At 42.7% G+C, this 15,626-nt stretch overlaps 1 protein-coding gene across 1 annotated transcript in view; it reads left to right on the forward strand.

Annotated features, from left to right (window-relative positions):
* Positions 1-15,222, forward strand: part of LOC147111871 (anoctamin-7-like) — a 75,681-nt gene extending 60,459 nt beyond the window's left edge. Inside the window, exons 16-21 of the mRNA XM_085999211.1 lie at positions 1,836-2,007; positions 2,704-2,833; positions 4,567-4,700; positions 5,813-5,893; positions 6,297-6,368; positions 12,689-15,222. Coding sequence (XP_085855337.1) covers positions 1,836-2,007; positions 2,704-2,833; positions 4,567-4,700; positions 5,813-5,893; positions 6,297-6,350 — 571 coding nt within the window. The 3' untranslated portion in view covers positions 6,351-6,368; positions 12,689-15,222. The remainder of the gene's footprint in view (positions 1-1,835; positions 2,008-2,703; positions 2,834-4,566; positions 4,701-5,812; positions 5,894-6,296; positions 6,369-12,688) is intronic.
* Positions 15,223-15,626: the final 404 nt, after the last annotated feature.

Genomic DNA, 15,626 nt, shown 5'->3' on the forward strand with positions numbered 1-15,626 from the left:
AAAACACCTCATTAACGACTTCTAAGGACATTAATTGCAGCAATAATGACCCACCGGCCTGCACTGAGGTTGCTCGCTGACATCCGAACAAACCTCTGTTTAACCCAGAAGCGGGCATGTTGGAGCCGGGTTGCGGTCACAGTGTCAAATTCAGTTATTTTAATTACCCACCCGCCCCAAAGTACCCATTCTTAGAGGTTAAAGTTCAGTCAGCATCTGCGGAAAGAACAGACAGGTCAAGGTTTTGGGTCGGACCCTTCTTCCGTCTAAAGGATTAAAGATGAGTAAGCACTTTAATAGAATCAGAGAAAAGGGGATGTGTTAAAATGTCTTTTCTTCTTTAATTTTTCATTTCTGAAGAAGAGTCTGTCTGTCCTCTATTTTTGTTGCACTTGCAGCTTGTTGTTTTATTTGTAATGGTAGAAAGACACCAGCCATGAAAAGGCCAATGGCACTTTCCATTGCTGAAGTCTTTGATGTTGCAGCCCTGAATAGCAAGTAATGTAACAACATTAGGGTAGAAAGTGGAAGTGTAGAATGAGCTATCGCACAAAATATTCAGCCTTCGTGCTGGAGATGATCCTGAGTCACGGGTGGAAACAAGAATGTACTTCAAGGTGATGCCAGGGCTGCATGATGATGAGTGTAGAACTAGCAAAGGAGCCACTTGGGAGCTTTTAGTTATATATCATTTTATGTAATTTGATGCAATTCTATAAATTGACATTTATATTTATATATAGTTGAATTCATATTGATTAAGGCATACATATTTCTAATTTGTATATTGTTCATATGTGAAGATATATTCAGTGCTCCCGTATTCCCAGTGGGGTGCCCTGCATCAAGGGAGCACTAGTTAGAGAGTCGGCGCTCCACTGTTGTAGCCCTACTCCCATCCTTTTGAGTGTGGTTCCCTGCTGGGATTGTGGCATCAGTGAATTTACCCTGCAATATTATATGTTGTATATTTCTCATGCAGCTGTGACGCATAGATTTATTTAACTGCTCTGCAAGTGACACATTCATTCATGTATTTATGCAATTACAACACATTCTGTGCATGGATTAATTATTTATGCAACTGCAATACAAGAGGGTCACAGATTTATTTTTTACTTATCTACCTGCAGTGGGTGAGGAAAATATTATTTATTTATGCACCCAATTCATATATTTTTATCCATGAGCTATGCCGGAGGAGATCCACTAATATCACATAAACATACTGTGGGAGTCGGGGCTAGATGAGGATGTGACTCCAGCAATATGCACCAACATAGGGGCATTCCTTTACACCTGCAAGTGCAGTGCTTAGAACTGATTCTGTTAACTCTTACCAGCACTGAACATTAAGAGATGGATACTCGGACATGTAGCAACCATGTCAGGGCCATCTGGAACGGATTCTACCTGACGCCTGCTTTTACTACCAATGGAAAATGAATAGTAAATCTATCCTCCCCTAGAGGATCCAGGAGGAAAACATTTCCAACACTTGGAATGTAAGGATAGAAATTATTTGGTGAAATATTATTATACGAACAGTTAATGCATTTGTATCAAATTCTTCTATCTGCTACTTCAATGGCGTGGTCTACCCCTTAATATTAAATGGGTTAATATCTCAGTTAAAATAGCAGATGGAGAACTTTGATACAGGTGCATTAAGATTTTGTATGATAATACTGCACAGCTTATAACATCTAAAAAAGAACCAACATATCATCCATCCTCAGTAAACAAAAACTGTAAAGAACAACATTGTGGGACAATATTTTATCTTTCGTTATCATTATTTTAACATTTTACCTTTGGGCAATGTTTTTTTTTAGGTGTATAAAGAAGCTGATGAAACGATGTGGCTGTGGTAAAAATAAAGAATCCCTTCAAAAAGACTGCAGTACAGTGGATGAGTATATTCTCATGGAGTACAACAAACCTGACCTTGGAGACTTCACACTGGAGGAGTACACTGAAAAAGTCACACAGTATGGTTACCAGATGGTAAGATTGAACACTGGTTACTACACAGTTACCAGAAAGGAACCACATTCATTAAAGTTATAAGTTAGAGAAGTGCAGACCGATAGAGATTTGACTTCTAAATTATGGGATTAATCAAACCTGAGATTTGAACTCCATGCTATACACTGTCTGAAGTGTGCGTCTCACGCAATAATAATTCCAGAACTTGGCCTGTGTGGTTCATGCACTTATTCCGTCTTTTCTTACTGCTAAGTTCAACCTTGTGCAGCAGCATAAAGAAGAAAGAACTTGCATTTGTAAAGCACCCTTCACATCCTCAAGATAACCCAAAGCATTTTACAGCAAGTGAATTATTGTGAAGTGTAACCACTGTTGTTTTTGTCGATTAAATGCAGCAGCTAATTTGTACATTAGTCAGGCAGTATGGTCAGTAAATGATGTTGGCATCGTAATGATGCCACACAGCCCTGGTGTACATTTGATCATGAGGTTCCCACCTCTTTCAGATAGGAGCTCCAGCAGTACGCAATTAGTTTTGATCCATTTTAATATATTAAATAATACTAACCTGTAATTTAGGACAAACAGTAACTTCAGTTGGAGAAATAAAACATATTTACAGTGCTGTGACTGAAATGTTAAAATTTAGTTTCTACCGGCCAGAATGAATCAATTAAAGGTGATTATTTTAATTCTTCACTGTTTGGTTTACAGCTCTTTGCTGTCTCATTCCCACTGGGACCATTCTTTTTCTTCCTAACCATCTTCTTCGACATACATGTGGATGCTAAACGACTGTTACGGATGTGCAAACGCCCCGTCGCTCACATGGCTCAGGACATTGGTAAGGAATTGACTTTAGTGCTGCAGGGAAGGAAATGGCATGAGTGCTATATATAAAGATATGTCACAAAATGTTGAATCTGGAAAAGATATATATAGCATCCACCTAATCTGTGACTGTCAAGTCATAAGCTGAACAGGAAACATGGTACCTAGAAATGGTTAATGCTTTGGAATCATTCTGGGCTATTTGTTTTTATATAATGTACACCACTAATTGTGCAAAGGAATACTCCGTTTTAGGTTTCTTTTTGTGGGTGTCAGTGCAGATGCAATTATCACGCACTTCATATCACTGACTGATGACTCACTATGAAGGATTATTGTTTATCGAATCATTGATGCAAATTTGAATAGAGACAATTCCCAGTTGACAACCTGGAATTTACGTGGCATTCCCTTTATTTATCCACTTCTTCACAAAACTCTATTAAATTTGTCTACGGTCTTGATTGACCCTGAGTAGCCACATCTTCTATGGTGGTCTGCAGCTCAGTCAAGTGATCATACTGCACGGATGCAGGTTTCTGGATTTCTGTTCAGCACATTCTGAAATATGCCATGAGGCGCTGATGTTGAACTAACAAAGTGTGTTTATCAGTGCCAGTCTGTATTTCCAGGCTGCTCTCTCCTGCCTCACCACCACAGTATAAAAGTTTGCACATCCATTCTGTCAGTGCACGCTGATACTTGAAAATTTTGCCATTCCCTTATCAAAATAATCATTTTCTCATGATAGATCATCAACAAAATCTTAATATGCCTTAACAAGCATTTTCTATTTTCAGTAGCAAACTTTAAACAGCAATAATAATGGCAGGAATGGAATTTACTGCTCTTTATCCAGTTTCCCATCCCTGGGTGTCCTTGTGCACCAGTCGCTGAAGGTAAGCATGCAGGTGCAGCAGGTGGTTAAGAAGGCAAATGGTATGTTGGCCTTCATAGCGAGAGGCTTTGAGTACAGGAACAAGGATGTCTTGCTGCAGTTGTACAGGGCCTTGGTGAGACCACATCTTGAGTATTGTGTGCAGTTTTGGTCGCCTTATCTGAGGAAGGATGTTCTTGCCATGGAAGGAGTTCAGCGAAGATTCACCAGGCTGATACCTGGGATGGCAGGAATGACGTATGAGGAGAGATTGGGTCGATTGGGCTTGTACTCACTGGAGTTTAGAAGAATGAGAGGGGATCTCATTGAAACTTATAAAATTCTGACAGGACTGGACAGACTAGATGCAGGAAGGATGTTCCCGATAGTCGGGGAGTCCAGAACCAGGGGTCACAGTCTAAGGATAAAGGGTATGCCATTTAGGACAGAAATGAGGAGGAATTTCTTCACCCAGAGAGTGGTGAACCTGTGGAATTCTCTACCACAGAAGGCAGTAGAGGCCAATTCATTAAATATATTCAAGAAGGAGTTGGATATATTTCTTAAGGCTAAAGGGATCAAGGGGTATGGGGAGAAAGCAGGGACCGGATACTGAATTTGGATGATCAGCCATGATCACATTGACTCTATGACTCTATGAATGGCGGAGCAGGCTCGAGGGGCCGAATGGCCTACTCCTGCTCCTATCTTCTATGTTTCTATGTTTTAGCTCAATTCCCTGTGGTTGTTATATTTAAGGCTTAGTGGGAAAATATGCCCCCTACTACCAGTAAAATGTTACTGCACCATTTTTTTTCTAGTTTGTGGATGGATATATGGGATGACTAATGTGGATTCTGTATTGTCAGGTCACTGGTTCACAATATTGGATCTAATAAATATCGTGGCTGTGGTGACCAATGGCTGCCTCATTGCATTCACTGCAGAATTTGGGAGGGAGAAGCTCTTTTATGAAAAACTTGCCATCCTGATTGTGTTTGAGGTATGATAATTATTTTAATAAATGGCAGCTTATATGGTCTGCTGGGGTAAACTGTGCTACAATACATTTAAGAAAAAAAATGAATGAGGTTTTACAGGTAGTCTGTGCTGTAATTTATAAGGTATAATAATTTCTGCTCACTTGATTAATCCATTTAAAGATCCATGATAGAGAGAAAAGTGGCTTGTGCCTTAATCATTTTCTCCGTTTTTTTCAGTAATAATGATGAAAACGTGTAACATGATGGCATGAGGTGCTAGGTGGTGCAATGGGTAAAATACTGGGACCTGGATTCAGATCTACCAGAGTGATGAGATGAATGTTTCCTTCTATTGCCAATTAGGATTGTATGTGAAATGAGTTTAGCTAGTCTCAACCAGTCGTAGCACTATCAACTCAAATCAGCTAATTAAGCACAAACCTGGAATCTTCCTGGTCTATGCTCCATACTGGGCGCTGCATGTTTGATCTTAAGCATGTCCCATTATAGATAAATATGAACTCTATATACTTGTACTTTGTAATAATTACAAAGAAAGTTTAACTATCTACTATATATATTTTATTGTAAATATATTAGTACTAATTCTACAGCAGTGGCTTACGCATGTCTTTATTTTATTCATTCCTGGGTTGTGGACATCGTTGGCAAGACCATCCCTAATTACCTTTGAGAAGGTGGCGGTGAGCCGCCTTCTTGAACCACTGCAGTCCTTGTGGTGAAGGTACTCCCATAGTGCTGTTCTTATTATTGTTTCTCATAGTGGTTTGCTAGGTCATTTCAGATAGCAGTTAAGAGTCAACCACATTGCTGTGGGTCTGGAGTCAAATATAGGCCAGACCAGGTAAGGACAGCAGATTTCCTTCCCTAAAGGACATTAGTGAACCAAACGGGTTTTTACGACAATCCAATAGTTTCATGGTCACTAGCTTTTTATTCCAGACTGAATCCAGACTGAATCCAGTTGCTGTGGTGAGATTTGAACTCACGTCTCTGGATCCATTAGTCCAGGCTTCTGGATTACTAGTCCAGTAACATAACCACTATGCTACCGTTCCCTTTAGATGGTGTACAGATGGTGTAAGAAAACATATTCTTTTATTTCTTTCAGCATATTGTATTTGTAGTGAAATTTCTGCTGTCAACTTTGATACCAGACGTTCCTCAGCACATAAGCCTGGCAATAAAGAGGGTAAGTCTTTAATGGCAGAATTATCTATCTAAAATGCTTTGAGTTAACAGTGAAAATGGGCACATGCTTGGCAACATTAATTTTGCATGGTTAATTATAGGAAATGATTCATGTCTAAGTAATGAACATATTAAAAGCATGTGCAATCTGAAGTAGTACAATCTGAAGTAGTACATCAGTATGGTCACGGGTTACTATGCTTCTAGTAAAATATAAAAATATATAATTGTTAGCACAGTCAAATCAGCATGCATGCCAGTCAGATACAAGCAAAATTCCAAATAAACATGTTTTTTCAATTCCAAAATCATTTTGTTACCATTCTTGTTACATATGCTGTACGTGTCTGACTGTACACAAATGAACAATACATAACAGGATTGCATTGTATTTGTTACTTTAGGAAAAATATGAAGCACAAAAGAAAATGGAAGCTAGGTGCTGCAGTTCATTTTAGCCGAAGTGCGATAGCTGTGTAAGTAGCTGATTTGATCACCTCGTATTCCTAATAACTAGTCTTTGCTTTTACTGATAACCTCATAATTTAACGTTTATTACAATTTTAAGGGGCTTTGCTGTGCCTTTGGGGAGCATGGAGAGGTTAACAATTGTAGGAACGGCTTGGAACAGAATGAGTGGTTATCAATGGAAATCCGTTGTGTACTAACTGCTAAATCATGGCACAGAATTTCAACTTCAGCATAATCTTTGAAGGAGCCAGCTCTGCTGAAGTTGTGTTATACCAATGCTAATAGTACTTATTCATCACAATTACAGTTTATCATAAAAAATGCAAATACTAAAATATGCTCCAGAGTGTCAGCTGTCGCTCCGTAGTAGTTCGATTTCCTCCAAGTCAGAAGGTTGTGGACTCGAGCCTCACTCGAGGTATGTAAGCCCACAATCTAGGCTGACACATCAGTGTAGTACTGAGGGAGTGGTGCACTGTCAGAGGTGTTGTCTTTCAGATGAGATGTTAAAGCGAGATCCTCTCCTGGATGTAGAAGATCCCACAGAACTATTCCAAGAGCAGGGGAGTTCTCCTGGTGTCTTTACCAACCCTCAACCACACCAATTATCTCATTGCTATATGGGGGATCTTGCTGTGTGAAATTGGCTGTCACTTTTCTCTACATTACAACAGCTACTGACTTCAAAACTACTTAATTGGCTGTGAAACCCTTTGGGAATTCGTGAAAAATTGCTTCATAATTATAATTTTGTTTGATCAAAAAAATTGCAACAAAAGTAACCAGCATTATTGGATTTTTTGACTTGTTCTTCAGATAATTCTGAACATTAGAGCACTTGCTTTGTTTTTTATCAATAAGAATATACATGCACTTTGAATATCGCTGAGCAGATTACTTTTTTACATCAGGAATTTCTCGTGCTAGACATAAATTCATGACAACAGTGGGACAATTGTTAGAAATGTTGAGGCGGCAACCATCTTTGTTTTTTTTATTTCAGCTAGGAGACGTTGGCACCATTCATTTGTGTGCTATGCTGTCTTTCTGCAATGCTCTTGTGCTGATTTTGAGCAGCAGAGACGGAGTGGTGGCAAAACTGCTTATTAATTTCTTTTCAAAGGGCTTGCATACCATAACACTATCATAATGATACCATTTGAACTTTTAAAACAATGACACATGAAGGAAACATGTTAAAGTGTTGATCATACCACTACAAATGACAGGCAACATGCAAAGCACGAATGAGGTATAAGGTTGGCCAAGCAGCAAATTCTGTGAATGCATTCCTCATTCTTTTGTGTGCCATGTTAGCACCATTTTTCATTTGTGTGTGTGTAACAAAAAGATAATGACACCAGTAAATGCCAAATAGATCTTCAGCTGATGCCAGAGAAAAACTATAGTAGTGACGGGGGGAAGGGATGGGGGTAAGCCTGGTGTTGCGGATTGCCTGCCCATTATACAAATCATCTGATTTTTATTTCCATGAAAATCAATGGCTCTATGGCCTAGAAATTGGGTTGGGGCGCCAAAGTGGCGCAAAAGTCGGCTAAGCGCAGGATTTAGCGCAGCGATCGGTGTGATACCGATCGCCAGAAATTCAGTTTCAGTGCCCCTCGAGGGAGACGGGGCGAGGCTCGAGGCGCTCCGCGTCCCTCTTAGGGCGCTGAAACTGAATATCGCAGCGCAACGTGCCGCAGCGCCACATGCTGCGGCACGGCACGCTGCGGTACTGCAGGCCTTCCTCCCACTGTTAAGGTGGAGGTGCCTGCAACAGCGCGATCCCCGAACGCGAGTGCCGGCAAATGAGCCCGGCACCAAGGAGAAGTGCCGGGCTCTCGGGAAACAGCCGGCAATGCCGCGGGGGCGGGGGGGGGTTAGGAGGCCAGGGACGGAGGTGCTGGCAGGCGGCTGCCGAAAAAGCGGCCGCCCCGCACCTCCACCTTAACTTGCGCCGCTGCCGGCACAGTAAGGCCCCGTGAACCGGGCGCGGGTAGCGAGCGGCGCAACTGCGGCGTTCGCTACCAAATATCGCGAACGGGGCACGAATGGGGCGCTGCGCACACCGATGACGTCATCGGTGGCGGCGCAGCGCAAATGCCTAACGCCACCATTAGCACCCCTACTGAATATCGCCGGAGACGCAGCCAGTGGCGCGACAGCCACTGACTGCCTCTTTAGGCGCTAACAGGTGGCGCTACTCACCCAATTTCTCCCCCTATGACTCTTTCTCACTCTTCCTAGTTTTGTGGAATTCTTTCCTTGGCATTATCTACTCTCTCCTGTATGTCTTTTATTCTCTTGCTATGTCTTTATTTCTTTTTTTTAAATTCGCTCCTTTTCCTTTCACCTGTAGATTCAAGGGTCAAAATTTCTGATTGCCCCAGAAATAGTCTTGTCTTTGTCTGGGAACGGGGGCCTAAAATGTGTATTGTCTTGTGTAAAGATAACAAGAGAATGGGGCGGGGTGTTGAATCCTGGGTTGGGAAGGAGTACGGTGTTACAGTATGCAACTTGGGATCTCAGGGAGTGAGGAGGTTTAAGTGGTGGCTCAAAGGGAATGGGGAAGCTGAAGCAGAGTGGAAGGAAGGGAAGTGGCAGAAACTTTGCTGCAGAGTGATAGTCAAGAGGAAAGCATATGAATCAGACCCTCATTACAAGAGATTATCAGTCACATGGTTAGCTGGACCAATCAGAACTGGGGGACATAATGGACAACTATGGATGCATTATTTTTATTAATAGGAATCTATATATATATAAAACGGTCCGTCTCTCTTTCCGTCTTTCTGTCTTTCCATCTGTCTGTCCGGCTGTACAATCAAAAGTTATAGAGCGTACCTACACATATGTTATATCAAAAGAAAGCTTATCATTAGGCCACTCTCATAGGCATATTTACTTTTTGGTCAGACAAAAATACTATACAAAAAACGTTCAAAAATCCACACATTAGCGGTTGACCAATCCTACCTCTCATTAGCGTTGAGTGACGTGCTGCTTGACCAATCCTACAGTTCAGTGACCTGATGGTTGACCAATCGGTGCATCACGGGTGGGACCTAATCCTCCAGTCTCCCTAAACTTCGCCGCCATTTTTTTCATCCCCACAGGGACAGCACCAGCCAAACAAACCCCCACATTGCGACTCCGGGAGCGGCAGGTAAGTTTACACACAGCGGCCGGGTCATCGGCAGCGGCCGCCCGTCAACCACGCCACCCGCGGGGGAGCTCAGCTCGGGTCCATCTCGCCCCGAGAGCCCGACCAGGCCTCAAGCGCTCGGCCCGACACACGCAGCGGGCGGGGCAGCTGCCGGCCGTCAACCGCGCGATCCCCTGGGGAGCTCAGCTCGGGTCCGTCTCGGCCCGACATCCCGGCCGGCCCTCAACCACTAGGCCCCGCACAGCCACTATCACAACGGCACCAGGCCTGAGGCGCTACGCAGGGAGAGGGGAGGGAGGGACAGAGAGAGGGGGAGAGACGGGAGGGAGGGACAGGAGAAGAGAGGGGGAGAGGGAGGGAGAGAGAGAGGGGACAGACAGGGGCAGGGAGACCGTGCAGCCCAAAATTGCCCTGGCAACGCCGGGCACCCCGTGCTAGTACTGAATAAATTAATTATTCCAAAATGTTAGATTATTATATAAATAGATTTTAAAGTAATTGAAAATTATCAAATAAATACTCAATAATCTATAATGGTTCCAGCATTTAATATTATTACTTGATTGCCAATATATGAATTAATCTAATAATATAAATTGTAATATACTACCGATAGATGAATGCTCCAACTTTAATATATAATAGATCCGTTACACATTTATCATTGTGTGACTGCCCAGAAATATCTGGATCTGGGCAGACACTGTTGAGTCCTTCCACTGAATCCATATAATTCATTTAAAAATTACATTTGTGTTATAACTAACATTTGTAGACAGGAGAAAGCACATTTTTAAGCTAATTAAACCAAATACATCAGACAGCGCACAACAGAAATCTGAGTTGAAGATGCTATCCTACAGAAGTTGGCAATCATGCAACAGTTCTGGCAGGACACTTCAGGTTCTTCAGTATTGAAGCCAGTTCATAGGATCATAGAATGGTTACAGCACAGAAGGAGGCCATTCGGCCCGTTGAGCCCATGCCAGTTCTTTGCAGGAGCACTTTAGCTAGTCCCACTCCACCGCCTTTTCAGGCAAGACATTCCAGGTCCTAACCATTCGCTGAGTAAAAAAGTTTTTTCTTATGTCGCCTTTGGTTCTTTTGCCAGTCACCTTAAATCTGTGTCCTCTGGTTCTCAACCCTTTTGCCAATGGGAACAGTTTCTCTCTATCTACTCTATTCAGACCCCTCATGATTTTGAATACCTCTATCAAATCTCCTCTCAATTTTCTCTGCTCTAAGGAGAACAACCCCAGCATTTACAGTCTATCAACATAACTGAAGTCCCTCATCCCTGGAATCATTCTCGTAATTCTTTTCTGCACCCTCTCTAAGGCCTTCACATCCTTCCTAAAGTGCGGTGCCCAGAATTGGACACAATACTCCAGTTGAGGCCGAACCAGTGTTTTATACATTTTATCATAACTTCCTTGCTTTTGTACTGTATACCTCTATTTATGAAGCCCAGGATCCCGTAAGCTTTTTAACTGCTTTCTCAACCTGCCCTGCCACCTTCAACGATTTGTGCACATATACCCCCAGGTCTCTCTGTTCATGCACCCCCTTTAGGATTGTACCCTTTAGTTTATATTTCCTCTCCTCATTCTTTCTACCAAAATGTATCACTTCACACTTTTCTGCATTAAATTTCATCTGCCACGTGTCCACCCATTCCACCAGCCTGTCTATGTCTTCTTGAAGTCTATCACTATCCTCCTCACTGTTCACTGTACTTCCAAGTTTTGTGTCATCTGCAAATTTTGAAATTGTGCCCTGTACACCAACATCCAAGTCATTCTTGCACCTCTCTGTAATTTCTCTGCAAATTTGCTCCTCTATATCTTTCCCACTAGTTGGTGGCCTATAGAACACACCTAGTAGTGTAATGGCACCTCTATTATTTCTTAACTCTAGCCATATAGATTCAGTCCTTGACCCCCCCAGGACATCCTCTCTCTCCAGCACTGTAACATTCTCCTTAACCAATACTGCCACTCCACCTCCTATCTTTCCTTCCCTATCTTTCCTGAACACCCTATATCCATGAATATTTAATACCCAATCCTGCCCTTTGTTGAGCTAGGCCTCCGTTATTGCCACGACATCATCTTCCTATGTGGCTGTTTGTGCCTGCAGCTCATCAATCTTGTTTACTATGCTTCATGCATTCACACACATACACTGTACACCTATCTTAGACCATCCTGTGTTCTCTCTTAGTCTGATCCCACCTAATACCTTACTATTTCTTGCTTTAGTGCTATCCGTCTCTCCCAATCCTTTGTGCCCTTTGTTTCTCTTTTCTAATGCTACATCCTGGTGCCCATCCCCCTACCAACTTAATTTAAACCCTCCCCAACAGCACTAGCAAACCTCCCCGCGAGGATATTGGCACCGGCTCTGTTGAGGTGCAAGCCGTCCGGCCTGTACAGGTCCCACCTCCCCCAGAACCGGCCCCAATGCCCCAGGAATCTGAAGCCCTCCCTCCTGCACCATCTCTCCAGCCATGCATTCATCTGCGCTATCCTTCTATTTCTATACTCACTCGCGCATGGCACCGGGAGTAATCCAGAGATCACTATCTTTGAGGTCCTGCTTTTTAATCTCATTCCTAGCTCCCTGAAATCCCGATCGGTGTTGAGTTAGTTTAATTCTGTTGGAGCAGAGGTAGGAGTGCAATTGGTTTCAGTTCCCCTAGGTAAGGGAGGGAAATAAAGCAGCTAAGATTCCCACTGCTAAATGTTTTCCTTAGGCAAGGAGTAGAAGGGTTCATCCCACACACCTATCGGGGAAACTGTGTATGAAGGAAATGTGGATCACAGATAAGGCGACAAAATGATAACCCTGATTCCCTAACCTGCACTTCCTGTGAGCGCAACTTCCTACTGGAAGTGCGGAAGCAGTAAGTTAGCCCTAAATTACCTGCTGAAAGATGTGAATGGCTATCAGATGAGGACAGAACGAGGGCTGGGCATTATAGCCAATAACCTGCTGACACTCACTATCTAGCATCACATGTGAGAAATGGCTGCTTAAGTAGGTATTGAAGGCTGCCTGGTATCTGTGGAACCACCAAAAAACTAACTTCAAGAGAAAGGGGAGAAATTGAAAAACAAATAATTGTAATGTGCTTACTATATTTTTTTCCTTTAGATTCACAGCAAGAGACAAGAACAGGAGTATGTTTTGTCCGTATATGTAACCATCACTGAAGAAATATCTGATCTGCACTGAAGTTGAATAAACAAAATATTGTAAGAGAAGGATTACTTGATCCTCCCACATTTAACTGTGTGAGGTGCAAACTAAATGACCAGAAAAACAAAATACTGGGGTTATGCAACATGTCCCTCAGTCTCTTGACTGGAAAAACAAAGGCAGTGGGGAATCTCACCCGCCTCCTGTACATGTTGGAAAATCGAGGGCTGCGCGCCCACAAATTTCTGTTTTCGTTGTTGGCGGGTGAGATTGCCCATCACTCATACGTACTTGGAAAATTATCCCTCCTTTGTCAGTGTCTGTCTTTTCCCCTTTTGGATTCTGGTGGCCCTGCTGTGCATTTCCAGTATTTTTGAATTCATATTTACGGCATTTGTTTTTTTTTCTTTTTATCTCTTAAAAATGAGCCATTTCACTTTAGTAAAGGCACAACCTCAGACTAGTTCTCTTTACTGAAACAAGACTTTTCAAATGTATGTAAAACAAGTGCTATATAATGTCAGTGTATGAAATCATTCTTGGTGCAGAAGCTCAACATCGAGCTGCATTTTATACTTTTGTCCCCAATGCCAAGCCCAATATGAACATAATGAGGAATAATTGCTCGAGTCACTATGCGCAATGGCATCGTAAATGTGTCCATGAGGATTTCCTCTGGTCAGTATTTCTAGTGAACATCGTTATGATTTCAAAGCAGAAAGTGCTGGAATTACACAGTAGGTCAGTCAGCCTCTGAACAGAGAAAAGAGACGTTATTGTTTCGAGGGCAGGCCCTTCGTCACGTGTTTATGATTGCACTACAAATACAAAGCAGAGGAAATCTTCCTGAACACGTTATAAAGATGCTACACATAACAACCAGAGCAATTCATTCACAATGGTCATTTTTGACTACATATCTGTGCCATCACTAAGACCGTCTGCTTCCACCTCCGTAACTTCGCCCGACTCCGCCCCTGCCTCAGCTGCTGAAACCCTCATCCATACCTTTATCATCTCTAGACTTGACTGTTCCAACACACTCCTGGCCGGCCTCCCATCTTCCACCCTCCATAAATTTAAGGTCACCCAAAACTCTGCTGCCTGTATCCTAACTCGCACCAAGTCCTGTTCACCCATCACCCCTGTGCTTGCTGACCTATAATGGCTCCCGGTTGAGCAACGCCTCGATTTTAAAAGTCTCATCCTCGTTTTCAAATCCCTCCATGGCTTCGCCCCCCTCCCCATCTCTGTAACCTCCTCCAGCCCCACAACCATCCGAGATATCTGTGCTCCTCTTGTGCATCCCCGATTTTAATCGCTCCATCATTGGCAGCCGTGCCTTCAGCTGCCTAGGGCCTAAAGTCTGGAATTCCCTCCCTAAACCTCTCTGCCACTCTACCTCTCTTTCCTTCTTTAAAACGCTGCTTAAAACCTACCTCTTTGACTAAGCTTTTGGTCATCTGCCCTAATATCTCCTTATGTGGCTCGGTCTGAAATTTTGTTTTATAACACTCCTGTGAATGCCTTGGGACGTTTTACTACGTTAACGGCGTTATATAAATACAAGCAGTTGTTGTTGTTGTTGAAAGCAAATAAGTATTTCCGCCTCCCTCCCCACTGCCAGCTAGGATTTTTAATGTCAACATTGGTAGAGAGAGAAAACTCAACTATTTGGGCTTCTGTTCATGTCTGTGTGGAGTTTGCACATTCTCCCCGTGTTTGCATGGGTTTTCTCCGGGTGCTCCGGTTTCCTCCCACAGTCCAAAGATGTGCGGGTTAGGTTGATTGGCCATGATAAAAATTGGCCCTTAGTGTTAGGGGGGATTAAATACGTGGGGTTACGGGGTTACGGGGATAGGGCTTGGGTGGGATGGCTGTCGGTGTAGGGACCGGGTGCTAGGGTTTGGATGATCAGCCATGATCTCGTTGAATGGCGGAGCAGGCTCGAAGGGCCGAATGGCCTACTCCTGCTCCTATCTTCTATGTTTCTATGATATGGCCAAGCATCTGTTTTTATTCATTCTAAACTTGTGTTATGCTGAAGCCAGGTCTCCACTCCTGTTTGGGCACGTAGCCTTTTACTCCATTGAAGGGATAATTCGGTAACCCAATGAAAAGATCTTGCCTACCTCTTCACATATTACATGATTATAACTTAATACCTTTCATGCTACCAGGTGGGGAGCCTGTGGTGGAACACAATCGCTGACCTGGAAATATCTTCATGCTGGCACAAACAGTATTTACATTACTCTGCCAAGTAAAAATATTTGCTCTTTGTTGAATTCATGCAATACACTGTTGATTGACAACATTACAGTGCAGTAGCAAAAGTTCTGAAGGGGGATGAAATTCTTCTGTGCACTATTTTCAGTGCAGTATTTCAATTTTCTGCATGTGCTATTTGACCAATGTTGTATTATATATTTGTAACTGCAAGGATTTTCTTACAGACATTAAAAATAAATCTTGTTTAATATTTAGGATTTCTTACTTTAACTAATTTTTGCTATATCACAGTAGATTACACATAGGAGTTGTACTCATATTCTGGCCTGAGATCTATTTGATGCATGTCTCCTTAATCTTTGACACTTGGCAAACTTGCTGTTCCATATGCCTCTGGGGCACCATTTACAACCTGCCTTTCTATGAGCTGTTGAACAAATTGGGATTCACAGTTGTTATCGCTCTCCAGCAAAAGAATTCTATTAAGAAGTAGGGATATCCAAGTGGAATCCCTTCCTGTTAATGAAGATTGCATGATTGACATAATGACCCTGACATTCCACAGAGATTCTACTAGGAGTCTGGTGGAACCCCCAGGAGATTCAATAGTGGCAGAACCTCTGTCCACCCTAAGGCAGGGGGCAGGTCTGGGGGGTGGGGG

Source organism: Somniosus microcephalus, chromosome 10, assembly GCF_052327205.1.
Source record: "Somniosus microcephalus isolate GS21.2 chromosome 10, FLI_Smic_1.0, whole genome shotgun sequence".
Classification (NCBI taxonomy): domain Eukaryota; kingdom Metazoa; phylum Chordata; class Chondrichthyes; order Squaliformes; family Somniosidae; genus Somniosus; species Somniosus microcephalus.